The sequence below is a fragment of the Solanum dulcamara genome, chromosome 11 (genome assembly GCF_947179165.1).
Source record: "Solanum dulcamara chromosome 11, daSolDulc1.2, whole genome shotgun sequence".
Lineage (NCBI taxonomy): Eukaryota > Viridiplantae > Streptophyta > Magnoliopsida > Solanales > Solanaceae > Solanum > Solanum dulcamara.
This window is the reverse complement of record NC_077247.1, coordinates 31,150,946-31,171,765: the sequence shown is the minus strand read 5'-3', so window position 1 is coordinate 31,171,765 and position 20,820 is coordinate 31,150,946. Positions and strand designations below refer to the sequence as shown.

General features: G+C 36.7%; 1 protein-coding gene across 1 annotated transcript; it reads right to left on the bottom strand.

The window, feature by feature from the left end:
• Positions 1-1,501: 1,501 nt before the first annotated feature.
• Positions 1,502-9,834, bottom strand: LOC129872496 (uncharacterized). Its single transcript, XM_055947471.1, has 5 exons — positions 9,673-9,834; positions 2,752-2,970; positions 2,579-2,652; positions 1,996-2,116; positions 1,502-1,909 (listed from the first exon to the last, which is right to left on the bottom strand). The coding sequence occupies exons 1-5, from the start codon at positions 9,832-9,834 to the stop codon at positions 1,502-1,504; spliced, it is 984 nt and encodes a 327-aa protein (XP_055803446.1).
• Between the last annotated feature and the right edge of the window lie 10,986 nt (positions 9,835-20,820).

The window sequence follows — 20,820 nt, the reverse complement described above, 5'->3', positions numbered from 1 at the left end:
AGTTCTCTCATGAAACCTACACCCAAACTGTTAGTTGTGTAAGAACATGAAACCCGATCCAATTATGTGTCAGAGCATGACACTCGGTCCAATATTGTGTCAGAACATGCCACCCAATTCAAATTATGTATCAGAATGTGACACTCGATCCAGTTATGTGCTGAAATATGACACCCGATCCAATCAACCACAATGACAATCACAATGACAATGATAACATGTTCATTTCATGTAATTGGTCACACATAGTCTTTTCATCAGGTTCAATCCATCTCACCCTATTCACATACATGCATGCTTACAATGGGAAGTTAATAGGCATATATATCACATACGAAAAAATAAGTCATCACCTACCTGGAAATCAAGCTTGAATGCTCTCAAAGAACTTGAGCTTTCTCCTTTCGGAGTCTTTCAGTTTGTTCTTGGTCTAAAATAATTACATATATGTAAATGATCAATAAAAGTGGCCTCATTTACCTGGATCATAGCTAAACACCAGCCCTTAGCCAAGTTCATGATCTTAACACCCAATTAGTGCTTTTTCCACCATTCAGTTCAAGCCAAAACCCTTCCCCAACGATAAATAACAAGGGTTCTAAGTTCTAAGAATCAAAATACGGATTAGGGGAGTAATTGAATTACCTTATGTGTAAAAAAATTTGAAAAATTAATAAGAAACTGCCTAGGTCTCCCCTTAGCTCTCAAAAATGAAGTTTGCAGAAAAATAACATTTTTGGAGCTTTTTCTCGATATAAGTTGCGACTGTCCCACCATGGCGGACCGAATCCCACCACAACGGCCCCTAACTTGGATAACCCTACCATGAGAGGTTGCACGGAGATAGAGAGTCAGAATTTGAGTTTCAAGCTCTCATTGTACAACTCATCTTCAAACCTTGACGTTCTAAGACTACCTTTTCAAGTCAAGATCAATTTCGAGAGTTCTACTTCCCCGAATCCGATCTTGTAAAGTCATACAATCTCCTTAACATATTGGCTATCAATTCAAGTGATAAAATTTATAATTAAATCCCCCATCCATTATTGTATTATCCTAGATAGAGAATCAAAATTTGAGTTTCAAGCTCCCATTTTAAAACTCATCTTCAAACCTTGACGTTCTAAGACTACCTTTTCAAGTCAAGATCAATTTCGAGAGTTCTACTCTCCCGAATCCGATCTTGTAAAGTCGTACAATCTCCTTAACATATTGGCTATCAATTCAAGTGATAAAATTTATAATTAAATCCCCCATCCATTATTGTATTATCCTAGACCTCACTTGACTCAGATTTCGTCCAAGTCTTGCATAGGCTCAGAATTTTCAAGTTACTACTAAAAAGTTTCCTGAATCAATTCCTTCTCCATTGGCTTAACCATAACAAAAGGAGAATATCGTTATAATAGATACTAATTTATCCATCACTCGTCTCCGAGTGAAAAAACTAGGAAAAAATGGGCTAAGGCAAGAATAGAGTAGCATATGAATCGTCAAATAACTAAGGATACTTATCTCGCATGTTCTTCTCAGTTTTCCAAGTAGCTTCCTCCACCCAAAGATGCTTCCATTGTACCCTCATCGACTTAATCTCTTTTGTCCTCATCTTGTAAGCATCACGATCAAGGATTGCAACAGGTTCCTCCTCATACTGAAGGTTATTGTCTAACAAAACTAAATTCCACTTTATGATATAATCTCCATCCCCATGATACTTATTTAGAATGGACACATGGAACACTAGAAGGACTCCAGATTGGTTAGGAGGTAAAGACAACCTATAAGTCACTAGCCCTACATAGTCAAGAATCTCAAATGGGTCAATGTATCGAGGACTAAGCTTGTCCTTCTTGTCAAATCTCATCACTCCCTTAATGGGTGACACTTTCAGAAAAACTTGCTCACCAGTCTGAAATGTATGTCCCTCACCTTGCAATATGCATACACCTTCTATTGATTGTGGGCTACTAGAAACTTAGATTGGATGCTTCTTACCTTATCCTGATTATCCTTTACCAAGTCAACCCCCAAAGGCTTCACATCTCCAACCTTAAACCACCCTATGAGAGATCTACATCCCCTCCCATAGAGATTTTTAAATGGTGCCAAATCAATGCTGAAATGATAGTTATTATTATAGGAGAACTCATACAAAGGTATGAATTTATCCCAGTGCCCTCAAAAGTCAATTACACATGCTCTCAACATGTCTTCCAACACTTTAATGGTCCTTTCTGACTATCCATCGGTTTGTGGTTGAAATGTTATATTGAAAGTGAATTGAGTGCCCAACTCCTTATGCAATTTCCTCCAAAACTTTGATGTAAACAACGTACCACGGTCTGAGATGATAGAAATGGGCATCCCGTGCAGCCTTACTACCTCCTTCACACAAATCTTTGCCAACTGATGTGCATTATGACCTACTCTGAATTTAATGAAGTGCGTTGACTCTGTCAGTCTATAAACCACAACCCAAATGGAGTCAAACATTCCCAAGGTCTTAGGAATATCCACTATAAAATCTATTACAATCCTTTCCCACTTCTATTCAGGAATGAGCATCGTCTAAAGTAACCCTGCAGGCCTTTGATGCTCATACTTCACTTGCTGACAATTCTGACACTTAGCCACAAACTCAGCTATATCTTTCTTCATGACAGCCCACAAATAAAGTTGTTTTACATATTAATACATTTTGATCACATCTAGATGTATAGAGTACTGCGAACTATGAAATTCAGACAATACTTTGTGAATCAAGTCATCTACTCGGAGAACACAAATCATTCCCCTAAAACTGAGCACACCACCTATATCAAGAGCCATATCTGGTGCCTTTCCAAACACTGTCTTCTTTCTTAGTTCATTCAAACTCTCATCTTCAAACTGCTTGGCTTTGATCTCTTCAATGAGGGTGGACCTAACCTCAATACTGGCCAACACCCCACCTTTCTTTGAGATGCCTAACTACGCGAATTTGGTCTCTAAAGATTAAATCTCCTTAGCCAAGGGTCGCATTGAAACACCCAAACTGCCCATGCTAATTGGATTCCGTCTTAATGCATCTGCCACTTTTATGACCCAATCTATGCCCTAGGTATGACATGATGATTAGAATCCCGAGTGACCCCAATCAAGACTCTTAGCATTTTATTCACGAACATATATAAGATAAGTAAAATAATAAAAATAAGACATAGATAGGGAAATACAGTGTCAACATAAAAAGTCTCAATAAAAGAGAACAAGTCTCAAGCTTGAATTTTAAAGACAACATAGACTCTGTGACATCTAACATGCCTCTATAAACTAGACAGGGGAATAAGACAAGCGATTAGCTCACCCAATATGAATGATGAAAATTCATAAAAACATAAGAAAAAGTAAACTCTCATGTCCTCAAAATATGAGGACTCACCACAAATGAGAATGGTACTAAGCTCCAGCTATGAATGGAAGGATGAGCGTGATTGTTGAACCTTACATTATGATACAATGTAGGCAAAAGTATACGTTAGTATATGAAATACACTAAGTATGTGATAAGTATGCATGAAAAATGAAAATAGGACATAATCAATATGAACATGGGATGCATGACCAATATCTTAAAAACATGAGTAAAACCTTAAAAATATTTAAAATATCATAATCATGTGGTTAGTGCATTAAAACATCATTAGGAGAACTTTATACCTTTTTATATACCTTGGTGTGGGATAGGACTTTTAACCGACATATAAGACCATGCGATCTATAACATGAAATCTGATGCAACTCCCACATCGAGAAGGGAGAGGCTACTTTGCAAAGGTAGACTCCGTGAGATTATCATAATATCATAAGATATATGTTGATCCACTAGTTAGGACATATTGTCATCATAAACCTATGCATGTAACGTAGTTAGGGACTAAAGTTTGCTACTAAGATTCCCTTGGATAGCTACTTTGGCTACCAGACCGAATCCCACCTTAAAATCTCTCAGTGCTTAGTCATTATCCCAATAAAAGTCGTAAATCATAGCTATTAACATCACTAGGAAATACAATTAAATATATCAATCATCATCATAAAAATATTCATAAGAGTAGCTCATTAACATGATTGATTCATAAGAATCCATGAGTTGGTGAGAATGTCATTTCACCTCTTTAACATGGTTGTATGAGAATTACCTTTCACACTATAAATACTTGCTTGAAACATCATTGAAACGTCATTCATAACCTTTCGTAATTCATTCATAAGCCTTGATAATCATTCATAAAACCTTCATTGAAATCACTTGAAATTCATGACTATAATTCCTTGAAAACATACTTGAAAATAACATATAACGTATGTTATTGAAATTCAACCTGAAATCATGCAATATGATGTGAATTATGAATAATTTGATCAATAATCATAAGATAAATCATAATTAAGAAGACTCAATGCAATTTCATGAAACACTAGAGCTTAGAAGAAGAATTCATAAAAGAGATTTGAAAAAAAACTTGGGATTCTATGGGTGAAAGGACCCGTGGATGAATTTCCATATACCTCAAACCTTGGAAGCCCTAAATTGCAATTAATTGAAGTCTTGACCTTGATTTCTCTTCGAATTTGGTTGAGGAGGAAGAGGACCCTTGAGAGAGAACTTTAGAGAGAAGATTTTGGGACTTGGGTGTTAGGGTGAGACTGAGAGAGTTAGAAGGGCTTAGGGTAGTTAATAGGATAAAATAAATCCCCAAAAAACTTCCAAATTTATTAATGACTTGATAGGGAAAAAACCAGAACACCTCCTAACTTAACTGAAACGGGCACTTGCATGGAAGGGATACCACAATCCGTGAAGCTCACTATGGCCTATGGTGATAGTCGTGGTGAGGACTGGATTTGAGGGTTGACTTCCAAGGAGGCCACCATGGCTCATGGTTCCCACCACTGGTCGTGGTCCCCATCATGATCATTACCCTACCCAAGAGTCTTGGGGGTCTAGATGGGTTAAGTTCACGAAAGGGATTATGGTCCGTGGAGTCCACCACGAGCCATGAACCCTTTCATAGACCTTCACCCATCTTTCTAATTTCCCAAGACTGGACCACGTTGCCTCTTCACGACCCATGGTCATCTTCACAGCCCGTGAAGGGCTTTGTGAAGGCCACTTGGTGCCCAAAAAGTTGCAACTTCCATGGTTTCCCATTTTAAACTTTATTTTTTGTCTCTCCAACTTTCAGAGTTTTACAATATCTCCTTTTTGGAAAAATTCATCCTCAAATGGGACTCAAGCTAGCATGAATAGAATAGAAAAGAGACATAGCAGCCTGACATAAATGCAAAAACATATCAAAAATGCATAAAACATGGAATATTCAATCCTAAGCTAAAACATGACTTTAAAACTCATTTCATGAACATGAATGCATATGAAAATATGAGAATGACTGAAACACATGATTTGGGATGGTGTGGATCATGAAGGAACTCAATACCTCAACTAGGTAATAAAGGAAAGAGATGAGGATATTGTGATATCATATCAGCTTTAACTTCTCATGTTGCACCTTCAACCTCTTGGTTCCTCCATAACACCTTAACGAAAACTATTTCCTTGTTCCTCAGCCTTCTAACTTGCCGATCTAGTATCTCAACCAAAAACTCCTTATTGGAAAAACTCTCTTTAACGCCAATGCCATCCAAAGACACAATGGATCTAAGATCACTAAAAAACTTTCTCAACAAAGACATATGGAACACCGGATGCACTGGTGCCGGCTCAAAAGAAAAATCTAACTTATCTGCCATCTTGCCAATCTATCTTAAAATATGATATGGACCTACACAATGGAGACTAAGCTTCCTTTTATTTCAAAACACATCACACTATTCATGGGTGAAATTGTCAAGTAAACTCAATTATTAACCTCAAATTCAAGTTCCCTTCTCCTCACATCTGAATAGGACTTTTGTTGAGTCTGGGCAGTCTTCAGCCTTTCTCTAATCAATCTTACCTTCATCATATCCTCATGGACCAACTCGGGACTTATCATGAAAACTTCACAGAATTTAAACCAGACAATAGGAGATATACACCTCCTACCATGTAAGGCCTCAAATGGAGCCATTTGAATGCTGGAATGGTAATTTTTATTATAGGAGAACTCTATCAATGGAAAATGATCTTCCCAGTTACCTTAAAATCAATGACACAGGCTCTCAACATATCCTCTAAGTCTTGAATGGTCCGCTCGGCTTGACTGTCGATCTGAGGATAAAAAGTTGTACTAATCTTATCTTGAGTACCAAGACCCTTTTGGAAAGATCTCCAAAATTAAGATGTTGACTGAGTAACTCGGTCTCAAATGATGGAAAATGGGACACCATGAAGCTTTACCAGCTCCCGTATATATAATCTAGCATAGTCCTCAGCCGAATAAGAAATCTTAATGGGAAGAAAATGAGTTGACTTAGTCATTCAGTCAACGACCATTCAAATTGAATCATGTTGCCTATGGGTACGAGGCAAACATGTAATGAAGTCCATATTCAAGACTTCCCACTTCCAAGTAAAAATTTCAATATTTTGAGCCGAACCTCTCAATTTTTGATGCTCAACCTTCACTTATTGATAATTAGGACATTTAGCTACAAATTTTGTAATATCCCTCTTCATGCTATTTCACCAATATACTTCCCTCAAATTACGATACATCTTTGTGGAACTCGAATGAATAGAGTACCGTAAACTATGAGCTTTAAACAATATTATTTCCCTAAAGCCATCAATATAGAGAACATACAAACAACCTTGATATCTCCAAACACCATCTCCCACTTAGGGGAAAGCCTCAATGGCTTTTTAGGCGACCGCTTTCTTCAACTCAACTAAAGTAGGGTGATTATCTTGTTTGACCTTAACATTTGCCATAAGATACGATTCAGAACTATTTTTAACGACAACACCACCATCCTCGGAATCAACTAATCGAACATCTTAAAGGAATAATTTATGAACATCACATACCAACTCTTTCTTTGCATCCTTAACATGGGTAACACTATTCATGGATAATCTACTAAGAGCATTAGTAATCACATTCATTTTTCTTGAATGGTATAATGCACTCATGTCAAAATCCTTCAACAACTCAAGCCACCTCCTCTAGCGAAGATTCAAATTAATTTGGTTGAACACATATTGCAAACTCTTATGATCGCTGAACACATCAACATGTACACTATAAAGATAGTGTCCCTCTAAGTCTGAGTTATGAATCGAATAGTTCTTTTCATGCACCTTGAGTTACCTAGAAGTATAGGATATCACTATACCATTTTGCATCAAAACACAACTAAGACCAACTCTTGAAGCATCACAATAAATAACAAACCCATCAGAGCCTTCCGGCAAAGTCAACATCGGAGCAGAAGTAAGCCTATGTTTCAACTCATGGAAACTTTTCTCACATGCCTCGAACCATTAGAATTTCATCTTATATTGAGTCAAAGTAGTCAAGGACGATGCAATGAAGAGAAACCTTTCAAAAACTATCTATAATAACAGGAAAAGCCCAAAAAACTCTGAATATCACAAGGAGACAAATGTGTAGGCCAATTCTTAACCGCTTTGATCTTCTTAGAATCAACCATAATACCTTCACAAGAGAAAATATGGCCAAGGAAAGCAACTGACGTCAACCAAAACTCACACTTCCTAAACTTAGCAAATAACTAGCTGTCCTTGAGAATTTGCAAGACAATCCTCAAATGATCGGCATGCTCCTCCTCACTCCAAGAGTAGATCAAGATATCATCAATAAACATAATTGTGAACATATCCAAATATTTCTTGAACACCTTATTCATAAAATCTATAAAAGTTACAAGAGCATTTTTTAGTCCAAAAGACATAACCAAAAATTCAAAGTGACCATATCGAGTTTTAAAAGCCGTCTTCAGAATGTCACATTCTCTTACTCAGAGTTAATGATAACTCGATCCAAGATCAATCTTTGAAAAGTAGCTTGCTCCTTGAAGTTGATCGAACTACTCATCAATCCTTGAAATGGGATACTTATTCTTAATTGTAACCTTGTTCAATTACCGAAAGTCAATAATCATACGAAGAGAACCATTATTTTTTGATGAAGAGAATCGGAGCAACCCATGGAGAGATACTCAGTCTAATGAAACCCTTATCCAACAAATCTTTCAACTGATCTTTTAACTCTTTCAATTCTATTAGGGTTATTCGATAAGGAAGAATAGAGATAGGTTGGGTATCGGAGAGAAGATAGATACCAAAGTCTATTTCCCTTTTGGGAGGGATATCTGGGAGATTATCAGGGAAAACTTCCAAAAACTCATTAATAATCGAAACTAACTTGAGAGTAGGAGCATCGAAATTTGTATATCTAATCTAGATTAAATGATTGATACAACCCTTAGAAATCATTTTCTGAGCTTTAAGTCACGGGATGAATTGACCTTTAAACACGGAATTGCTACATTTCCATTCTAGGACTAGCTCATTAGGAAACTGAAACTTAACCACACAGATTCTAAAACAATAGAAGCATAACATACATAAACTCAATCTATATTGAGAATAACATCAAAATCGATCATATCAAACTCTACAAGATCAACTGAGGTGATTTTATGAAAACTGAAACTGGGCAATTTTGATAGACTTTCTTAGACACAACTGAATCACCAACAAAAGTATAGATCGAAAAAGGCTCTGAAAAGATCTCTAGACTAACAATAAATTTCATAGGAAGATAAAAAGTATCAAATGATAGAGTAGCACCTAGATCTACAATGCATAAAAATCATAGTCAAAGACTTTCAACATGCCACTTACCACGTCGGGTGAATCTTATAAGTCTTGATGAGTTTGAAGGGCATAAAATCTATTTTTGCTTTAACCGCCACCTAAAATAGTACCACACTGATCCAGATGGTCGGTAGCCTAAGTCTGAACCTAGGATCTAGCACCACTCTTATAATACTTCGTTGATGACCCGAATTCCCATACCTATAGCATACATCCTATCTCGCTAAGCATTCTCCCTTATGGTTCCATCCACACATCTTCTATGAAAAAATGACTTCACCACTCGGAGCTCCTCCTTGAACCTTAAGATTAGGCACTCTATCTTTATCGAATTTTAGAGCTGGAGTATTTGATGAATTTTGGTTGAAATACTTCCAACGAAATTGAGGACGATCACTATTTCTTGACTTACCATAAGAGAAATTACTACTAGCGATTTGATCCCTCTTGGACTACCATCTAGATCTCTTCTTTAACTTCTCCTCCTTTATTTATTTGGCATGTGTCATGAGTCTCAAAATGTCCATCTCCTTGATAAGCATGGCAATTCTACATTCTTTGACGACCACACTAAACACTCCCGAAATGAACTTGCTCATTCGAGCCCTTGTAACTGAAGCCATGAAAGGAGCATATTTTGACAACTTATTAAAATTGATGGCGTACTCCATCACACTCATGTTACCTTGGCACAAATTGATGAACTCTTGTACCTTGGCTTTCCTTCACTCCAAAGAAAAGGACCAGCTAAGGAATATACTCTTGAATTTTTCCCAATAAATGGGACCATCATCTCTACTTCTTTTATCCTTCCATTGCTCATACTAAACTTATGCAATTACCTTAAATTGATAATCTGCTAACTGTGCCTTCTCCACTGGACTAACACCCATGATATCCACAATCTTAGCGATGCCCTCAATGAACTCTTTTAGATCCTCATCCACCTTAGCGACAGGGTTTATCCAAGTAAATTCACCAACCTGACTAGCCGTTATACTCATATTTGGGTCAAGGGAGCTACCACTTCCCTATTTGATTGAGTGGCTATGGCTTGGGAAAAAACTTGGAATGTTGCCCGAAACTTTGGATGAGAGACTTTCTCATTCAAAGGGTCATTTAGAGCTTATTTCTCCTCCTCAGCATTCCTTCGGATAGGGTTTCTTCGTGGAGGCATATTTCTGAAATCGTAATAAGAAAGTGTTAGAGGAAGAAATATTAGAGTTCAACTCTATCACATGAATCTATCATAAAAGAATTAAAGTTTTTCCTAAAATGCCATATAGCCTCCTATTATAAATGTGGGCCCTTCACACAGATGAAGAAGACTCTACTCGAAGCGGAATGTTAGACTCCCTAGGACACTTTAAACCTTGTATTCTGATTCCAAGTTTGTCACGATCCAAGCTAGGCCTTTCGTGTGACATGATGATTAAAATTCCAAGGGACCCCAACCAAACCTCTTAGCATATCATTCACAGCATACATAAGGTAAGTAAAGCAATAAATCTAAGACATAGATGAGGAAATAAAGTTTCAACATGAAAAGTCTCAATAAAAGAGAATAGATCTCAAGCTAGAAATGAAAAGATAACATAGACTCTGTGACTTCCAACATGCTTCTACTAAACTAGATGGGGGCATAAGACAAGATCCTATCTCACCCAATATAAACAATGAAAACTCATAAGAACATAAGAAAAAGTAAATTTTCACGTTCTCAAACATTACTCATCAAAATTGAGAATGGTACTAAACTGTAGCCATGAACGGAGGGATGAGCGTGATCGTAGAACCCTACGTTATGATACAGTGCAGGCAAAAATATGTGTTAGTACATGGAATGCACTAAGTATGTAAGAAGTATGCATTAACAATGAAAATAGAAAATAATCAATATGAATATGGGATGCATGAACAATGAAAATAGAAAATAATCAATATGAACATGGCATGCATAACCAATATCTTAAAAAATGACTAAACATTTGAAAAAATTTAGAATATCATAATCATGTGGTCAATACATCAAAATATAATCATGTGAAATTTATACCTTTTTATATACCTTGTTGTGGGATGAGACCTTTAACCGACATATAAGACCATGCGAGCTATAACATAAAATTCGATGTAACTCCCACATCGAGAAGGGAGAAACTACTTTGCCAAGGTAGACTCTGTGAGAACATCATAACATCATGAGATATATATGGATCCACTAGCTAGAACATATTGACATCATAAACCTACGCAGGAAACGTAATTAGGGACTAAAGGTTGCTACTAGGATTCTCTTGGATTGCTACTTTGTCTATTAGACCTCACCTTACCTTAAAGTCCTCTGGTGCTTAGTCATTATTTCAACGAAAGTCATAAATCATAGTCATTAAGATCATTAGGAAATACAATCAAAGATACCAATCTTTATTATTAAAATAATTATAAGAGTAGCTTATTAATATGATTGATTCATAAGAATCTACGAGTTGGTGAGAATGTCCTTTCACCTCCTTAACATAGTTGTGTGAGAATTACCTTTAACACTATAAATACTTGATTGAAACATCATTGAAATGTCATTCATAACCTTTCATGAGTCATTCATAATCCTTGATAATCATTCACACAACCTTCATTGAAATCACTTAAAATTCATGATCATAATTCCTTGAAAATAAACTCGAAAATAGCATATAACGTAGGTTATGGAAATTCAACTTGAAATCATATAATATGATGTGAATTATGCATAATTTGATCAATAATCATAGGATAAATCATATTTAAGAAGACCAAATGCAATTCCAAAAAAAATAATAGGGCTTAAAAGAAAAATTCATAAAATAAAGAGATTTGGAGAAAAGTTTAGGACTATATAGGTGAAAGAACCCATGGATGAATTCTCACATACCTCAAATCTTGGAAGCCCTAAATTTCAATGAATTGAAGTCTTGACCTTGATTTCTCTTGAAATTTGATTGTGGAAGAAGGAAACCCTTGAGAGAGAACTTTAGAGAGAAGATTTTAGGATTTGGGTGTCAGGGTGAGAATGAGAGAGTTAGGAAATCCTAGGGTAGTTAATAGGATATAATAGACCCCCAAAAATGTCCACATTCATTAATGACTTAATAGAGAAAAGACCAAAATACCTCTTAACTTAACTGAAATGGGCACCTACATAGAAGGGCCACCACGATACGTGAAGCTCACTATGGCCTGTGGTGGTGGTCGTGGTGAAGAGGGATTGGAATGGGTTTGAGGGGTGACTTCCACGGAGGCCACCATGGCTCATTGTGGTCCCCATCGTGATCCTCACCCTACCTAAGAGTCTTGGGGTCTAGAGGGGTCAATTTCACGAAAGGGATTACGGGTCCCTAGAGTCCACCACGAGCCGTGAATCCTTTTGTAGACCTTCACCCATATTTCTAATTTCCTAGGACCGGACCACATTGCCTCTTCAAGATCTGTGGTCATCTTCACGTCCTGTGAAGGGCTCCGTGAAGTCAACCTGGTGCCCCAAAAGCTGCAACTTCCATGGTTTCCCTTTTTAATATTCAGTTTCTATCTCTCCAACTTTTTGTGTCTTATTGCCACCATATTAGCCTTAAACGGGTGATACACAATGGTGAAATCATAATTCTTGAGTAACTCCATCCACCTTCGTTTTCTTAGGTTCAGTATTTTTGAGTGAACATGAGTTGTAGGCTGCGATCCTCAGTAAACACTTCACACTTGATACTCTACAGGTAATGCCACAAAACTTTTAGAGAAAAAACTACCGCCACCAACTCCAAATCATGCATCGGATAGTTTCTCTTGTGAATTTCAACTTTCACAAGGTATAAGCTATAACATTCTTATCCTGCATCAATACAGCACCCAAGCCTGAATGTGAAGTTGTCATGATCCGACCTAGGGTCTAGTCATAATACGGCGATCGAAACCTTGAAGGGATCCAACGAAGTCTCTTGTACATATCATAAGCAAACATACGGTAAAGTAAAAGAAAAAACATCATAAGAGAGTCTAAACCATGAATAGTAAATGAAAAATGTCACATGACAACATAGATTCGAAACATTTGTCCAACTAGATGCCTCTACTCATGAATATGGGTGAGGGCTAAGACATGTCTATAGCTCACCCTCAATATGAAACATAGCAAAAATCTTTAAAAAAATAACTAACTCGATGACTAGTCCTCGATAGATGAGGACTCACCACAAACACTGCCGATAGGAAAGCTTAACTAGCCACCTAGAGGAATATGATCTTCAACCTCAACCCCTACATTATAAGACAATATAGGCAAAAAATATGCATTAGTACATTGGAATGTACTAAGTATGTAGGCAATACAATGCATAGAAAACCATGTTTGTACTAATGACCATTTCAAATAGCATGATAGGAGAAGTAGTCAAAAATTATGAGTAATCTTTAAGAAAGATCAATGCATAATAAACCATAAGAGTATCATATAAAGTAAAAGATAAGATTAGTCATTTAGAACATAAAAAGGACCATACATATGTGGGATAGGAATCATAATTGACAATAAGACCATGCAAGCTATAACATAAAATCCCAATGTTGCCCCTACATCGGAGGAAAGAGGGAGACTACTTGCCAAGGTAGACTCCTATATGCCTAAGTGGATCCACTAAGCAGTTATGTAAACCGGGTACTCACCCCTATTTCTTAGACTCGGGTACTTACCTCCAAGCCTTGATATTTCGGGTACTCACCTCGTCGAGATTTGGGTATTCGCCTCTAATCCCTTTTATACCTACGGTGGCACATAGTTATGTAACAAGAGACTTTATATAAGAACTCCATATTTCGAGCCCCCACCTCAAGTCCACATTCGGTGCTAAGTCAAATCCCACGAAATACATACATAGCATAGAAATCATAATTTCATATATCATAGTCATTAGCATAGGTTTGAAATCATAGAGTAGCTCATTTTCATAACATAAGTGCAATGCGGGCATTGTCCTTCTACATTGCAAGTCATACATAATAGTTCATATCATAGTTGAAATACATAATCATAATACATACTTTGAAAATTCATGACCATAGCTTGTACTTGAAATTAGGGTAAGGCATGAATGCATGATCAATTGACTTGAAAACCATAAAATTTGACTTAAAAACATGCATGATCATAAGCTTTACATCATCTCATACATAATTAATAAAGATAATATCATTAGGAAGAAAAATGAAAATACTCATATTTTACATCATGAATCCTAGAAATCAAAATAGGAGAATTTATAGAAAAAATCTTCAATTCAATGCAATAACCATCAATTTATATCAAAATAGACTCATGATCATACTTTAAATCATAATTCATGCAATAGGAATAGAGATCATAAAATCCATAAAATATCATACTTTAATTTGATAGAAAATCTTGAAAAATTGATTGGGCTTCATGGATGAAAGAATCCATGAATCAATGTCCACATACCTTAAGTGAGAACACCAAATAATTTTAAAGAACTTGAGAGTTTTGATGGAGAGCTTGAGTGAATTTACTTGAAGTCTTCAATCTCTTGAGAGTCTTTTGTAGAGAGAGAAATATTTGAGTAGGTGAATTGTAGAAGAATTAATAGAATTAGAGGTTTAGGTCAATTTATAGAGTTGAATTAGGTCCTAAAAACATCTAGGTTCATTAGCTAACAATTTAGGGAAAAGTCTAAAGCCCTCTTACTAAAAATCCAACTCGTCCAGAGAACCCTTGCCAGGTCCGCGACGCGGACTTGACGCGGACCTTTCTGTTTTTATGCAGTTTCTTGATAAATCTATATTTTGATATACGGGTCCTAAAAATCTTTACCTTCATTTGAAGGGTCAAAATATGTGTCATGGTCAGAAGAGTCTTGAGCTTTTGAAAGCTCTCTCTATTCTGTCGGAGCCATGCGATAAGGAGGAATAGAGATTGGGCGAGTGCCTGACTCCAAGTCAATGTAGAAATCTATATATTTATACAAAGTCATACTAGGAAAATCAGTAGGAAACACTTCCTTACCATAGGAATATAGTCAATAGAGGGAGACTCTGCATCAATATTCTGTAAGACCCATAAAGTCGAAAAGATGGAACCAAGGAGAAATTCCTCAAAAATGTTGACTGGATACAATATTACCACTCACACTACGACTAGTACAAGATTCTATGACTCGTAAAGATAAATCATAGAGGGAGATTTTGCACTTGTACAGAACTATGCTCAGGTGAGGTGGTACGACTCAATAGGACAAGTCTTTGTCCAGTTGACGAGTCATAAGGGTGACTCGTACACAAAGTCCATAGACTTTCAACCTGCAGGTTGTACACTCGGCAGGACAAGTCATGTTTACGATTCATAATTTAGTTGATGAGTCATAGAGATGACTCATAGGAAAGAATCAAAGACCCTAAAATAAGGGTCTTCTTAGAATCTTGCACAACGACTCAAGTCTACAAGTCGTAGACTTGAGAACGACTTGTAAGACCCTAGTCGTAGGTTAAAAATTTAGTTTTAACGAAGAAAAATCTCTTCTTTTTCCAAAGTTTAGTTCAATTAACCTAGATATTTTTATAGCCAAGTTCAAAGTCTATATAAGTTTAATTCTTCAAAATTCCCTCTATTCTAATTATTCACCAAAATTCTCCTAAGGCAAGACCAAAGGGTTCTCTCAAGCTCTCCTTCAAATTTCAAGGTAGGGTTTCCATTCCATCAAGGTTCTTCTTCAATTTCACGTTGATTTCACTAAGGTATGTGGAGATTGATCTATGGGTTGCTTTCACCCATGGAGTTCCAAGGTTCCTCAAAGTTTTCTTCAAATTTCAATTGTCTGTTAACTCTAGTTTTGATGAATTGCATTGGGCTATTTCAATTTCGTTTTGAGATATTATTAATTATTATTATAAGCATGTTTATTCATGAATTGAATGATTTCAAGTTATATTATGAATGCCCATGCATAAAGTTAATTTCAATCATTATTATGAAATTTGAAGGCGATTTTTCATGAAATTAATTATAAGTTTAATGATGTTCAAAGAAAACTTTTACAAACGAAGTTGAGGTTATGATTTAATTATGAAAGTTATGATGATGATTAATTATGATCAAAAAAAATTATTATGTGTGATAAATACAATTCTCACACAATCATGTTTAAGATAGTGATAAGGACAACTCTCAACGAAGTTTATGAATTTCTATGAATCACTAAAGTTAATGAGCTATTCTAATGATTATTTTCGTGATAAAGTTAATGATGATGTTTTTATGATTTAATGATTTCCGTTGGGATATTGACTCGCACCGAGAGTACTTATAGGTGGAGTTCGGTTCGATAATGTAGTTAGTTGCCTATGGGAATCTTAGTAGCAACCTAAAGTCCCAAACTACATTGCCCCCGTAGGTTGCCTTCATGGCTTAGCTAGTGGATCCACATATAGCTATTGAGTTAAAGTTGTTTCTCACATAGTCTACCTTGGCAAGTAGCATCTCTCTGCTCGATGTGAGAGTTACATCAAATTTCATGTTATAGCTAACATGGTCTTAAGATGTATGTTAAAGCACATATCCCACACAAGTTGAATGCTAAGCTATGAGATTTACTATGAAGTTTTATAATGCATTGACCATAAGTTTTCATATATTTTAAATGATTTTTAGATTTACTCATGTTCATTATGATTGGTCATGCATCCAATGTCATATTGCTGATGTCTTATTACTTGTCCATGCACAACTCACATACTTAGTACCTTCTATTTGATAACACATATTTTGACTACTATAATGACCCTCCAAGTCATTTTCATCTTTCACTGATCTTTTCAGTGATTAGAACTTTTCTATAGCGACCCCAAGTCATTTATGAATTGCTGACAGTGACAGTTCGATCGCCTGCTCGTTCGTTTGAGTTTTATGTCTATTTTTCTATTTTGGAGCTATTGAAGTTTAAATGGATGACTTTGGTCAAAAATCTAGGAAGATGACTTCAGAATGGAATTTTGATGATTCCATCAGTTTCAAAATAATTAAATTAGGCTAGTAGCATGGTCGGTATGAGTATCGATGCAATCAGTGTGAGTTTAAGGCCATTTGGCACTTTAGTCTTTGAAATTTGATCAAAGGTTGATTTTGGTCAACATTCTTGGAAAACGCACTTGCATTTGCTCAGAATGTCGAGTGTAGTCTATAATTACCCTTATTTCATGTCCCGAGGCTTCCAGTGTCATTTCGAGCCTCCTTGTGGAAATGGCAAAAATTATGCTTGGGTGTAGGACCTATACTTTGTTGAGACGACTTCAGATGGAAATTTGGACTGCACAATTGAGTCTAGAACATCGAATTTGGTAGGGTAGCATAGTCTGTTTATATGTACTAAATTCCGAATAAATTCCGAGCATCCCGCCGGTGTTGGAAAAATTTCCAAAACTAGATGATGTGCATTAGCTGGTGCAGACCAATTTTGGTCTTCGAGTTTGCACCACCCAGGCCACGTTCATGGAAGCCATCATTTTTGGTCTCTGCATTCGTAGGAAAAGGTCCATGTTCAGGAAGGCCTAGAAGTTTGGCTCCGCATTCGCGAGGCCCACGCCACATTCGCGGAGCATTAAAGGCTTGGCCTCCATATTCGCGGTAGTCCCTCCACGTTCGTGGAGATTTCAGTCCTTAGACTCTGCATTCACGGACCTCTTCCTCTACGTTTGCAGAGAGCAATTCATTGGTCTTTTAATTAAGACTAATGACGCAAACTCAACCCCCAGCCCATTTTCTTTCTTTGATTTTGGGAGCTAGAGAGCTCCATTTTTGGCTATTTCGAGTGTATTGGGCTTGTGGAAGTTATGGCTACGTGTTGATAGGTTTGAAGAGGAGTGAAGATATTCGGATTGAGGTAATTTCTTTCCTAAAGGGGCTGCCAAAGCTTAGTTAGGGCTTTAATGGTGAAAATTATTATTGGGCTGTTTTCTCTCATTTTGAGCTTCAATTTTTCCCTATTTTGGAGTACAAGCTCAATAATTTGTTTAGAACAATTTCACTGAGTCATTTTTGGGATTCCCATTTTGGGTCCCATATTCCCATTTTGGACCCAATTTTGGGTCCGTCTCCAAAAAATATGGTTTTAGTGTTAAAATATTTGTATTGATGAGGTGATCAATATTTTTATAGCGTGGAGGCATTTGGAGTAATTTTTGGAGCAAAAAGCTATTGGAAAATGGACTAGGGAATGTGTGTTCGACTTCGAGGTAGACTACGGTCTCTTATTTTTTGATTGAGCTTCAATAGGTATTATTTAGTATAATTTTCTTGTGGTTTGGATTGTATGTGAGGGGTTAGGATTGACTCCCAAGTTATTGTCTTGTTATTCTGGTAGGGGCCTTAAGCTAGTTTGCCTTTATGAGGTTTCCCGTCTAGTTGGTAAGCTTATTAATTATGCCTTACTTTGGCCTTGTTTAGACTATTTTAGGTGACTTGATTGATGTTATGGTGGTTGTCGGAACTGTTTTCCTTAGAATTGATTTTCTTGGGATGAAACTTAGTTGATGTAGCTGTTGTTGGCCGAAATTTATGAGACTTAGTGTTCTTCACTATTATAGCACCTATCTTGGAGCCTTGGTGTAGTAATTTCCACCTAGTTAGTCTTGTGAATTACTATTGGATTCCATTTATGGATTTAGAGCTAGAATCCTTTATGTTCTCTTTTTATCATTTTGCGGGCTAGCACTGTTTCAAATCTCGAGAATGTATTCCCAGTTGGATCTGGAGGCATCGAGGATGTGCTCATTTTATGACATTGATTCGAGGCATCAATAATGCGCTCATTTTATTATATTGATTCAAGGCATAGAGGATGCACTCATTTCATGATACTGGCCCAGTTGTAGAAATGTTTGACCCTTTTTGTACTGATTTGACTATTTATCTCCAATCATTGTGATGGAGCAGATTTTATAATCAGATGCAGATTGATATAGGACCTGGATCGGGACCAGGCAGGTATATATAGGCATTCCTGAGCCTCCTATGGAGATCCCATAGAGGCACATGGATCTTACTTCTTAGCCGGGACTAGAAGTAGGTGTATATATCTTAGTATGAGTCGCTTGGCATAGATGGTACTACTGGTTTTACTACATTACTTTCATGCATATATGCATTGTCTATCACCAACATAGTTGTTTGTACCTGTCAGTAGTATGGGATGTTGTGCGGGTATATCTGTTTGTGAGTGAACTTTCTGGGCATACAAGGGCTCAGTAGGTATTGTCTTGCTATTTGCGAACTTGTGGCAATATAAAGGGTGGTCTCTTATTTGAAGGTAGTTACTGCCCTTGTTCTTATTTATATGTCTTTTGTGCAGGGATCTAGTGATATGGTCCTTTGGGCCTTTATGTGATCTCTATGTTTAGTTCTGTTAGTAGGTTGTCACTTAGTTGTCCTCCTTCATTGTGGGTTGTCGTATTTAGGTCCTGGATTGGCACCACCAGGTACATCCTCAATTTCCTTGTTTGTTTCATATATTCTCACTCTCTTATATTAGATGTTTCTTATTGTAGGTTTCTGCATTATTCTTGGTATTTACTTATGATATATATTCTATGCTTATATGTTCTTTATACTTACTTTATCTTTAAAGCTCAGTCGGCCGATGCCTACTGAGTGCCACTTGTTAGTACTCATACTACGCTTCTGCAATCTATAAATCATAGTACGGGTTTGCACTATTGATTTGGATATCGTGCAGAGCAACTCTTGGATTTTGGAGACTTGGGTGAGCTCTAGGCATTCAGAGTTGCCTATCTTATTCTATTTTAGCCTAGACTAGTCCTTATTTCATATTCAGAGACAGTATGTATTACCATTATTATTATTGTATCTTTATATGCCTTGTATTTCTTTATATTAGTTTAGTAGCTCGACTACCGGCTTATACCAGGTCTTAGGAGTTATCTTATTGTATTGTTATTCTTCTTCTTTTTTATCATTATTATTATTATTCTCTTATTTTCTTTCGCTTGTGATGGTCCATTACCTATGGTTTCAGACTGTGAGGTTAGATGCCATCATGACTTAAAAAATTGGGCCGTGACACCTACATTATCTCATAATGTAGGGACGGACAACACTAACAATCATCCTATTCATGGCTAGAGTTACTTTAGTTTCAAGAGTTAGTGAGTCCACATCCATCGAGGACATGAGTTTTCTTTTATCTTGTTTTCTTGATTTTGTTTCTCTTATGATTTGAGTGAGCTAGGAGCTTGTCTTAATCCCCCATCAAGGTCTAGATTAGAGGCATGTTTAGACATTTTAAATTGATATAAGTCCATTTTTGAAAATTTGTTGAATTTTATCTTCCCTCGACTTCTTGTTAAATGGATTCTTCCACTTGTTTTATCATGTTTCCTTTACCTTATGTTTGCAAAGAGTGCTAAGATTACTTGGTTAGGATCCTTTGAGTTTTCGATCACCGTGTCACATCTAGGCTCTAGGCTTAGATCGTGATAAACTTGATATCAGAGCCCAAGGATTAGGAGTGTCCTAGGGAGTCTAACATGCCGCGTTAAGTAGACTCTTGTTCATTGGTTTGAAGTGCATCACATCTATGAATAGGAGGCTATAAAACGTCTTAGGAAAATCTCACTTCTTTTATGATCTATGTCTTGCGGTATAGAGGTACTTTAAGTCTTTCCCTCTAACGTGTGTTCTTTTCAATTTACAGAAAATGCCTCTACGAAGATACCTTGCTCGAAAAATGTGGTGGAAGAGGAGCAACAAGCTCCGAATGATCCTTTAAATAACCAAGTGACCAATGTCGAGTTTCAAGCGTCCTTCCAAGTACTTTCTCAAGCCGTGACGGCACAAGCCAATTGTGAGGTGGTCGCTCCTGTGAATTCAAATGTGGGTACAGCGGCAAAGTTTGTGACTTTATAAGGATAAATCCTCCGGAGTTTTGGGCTTCCAA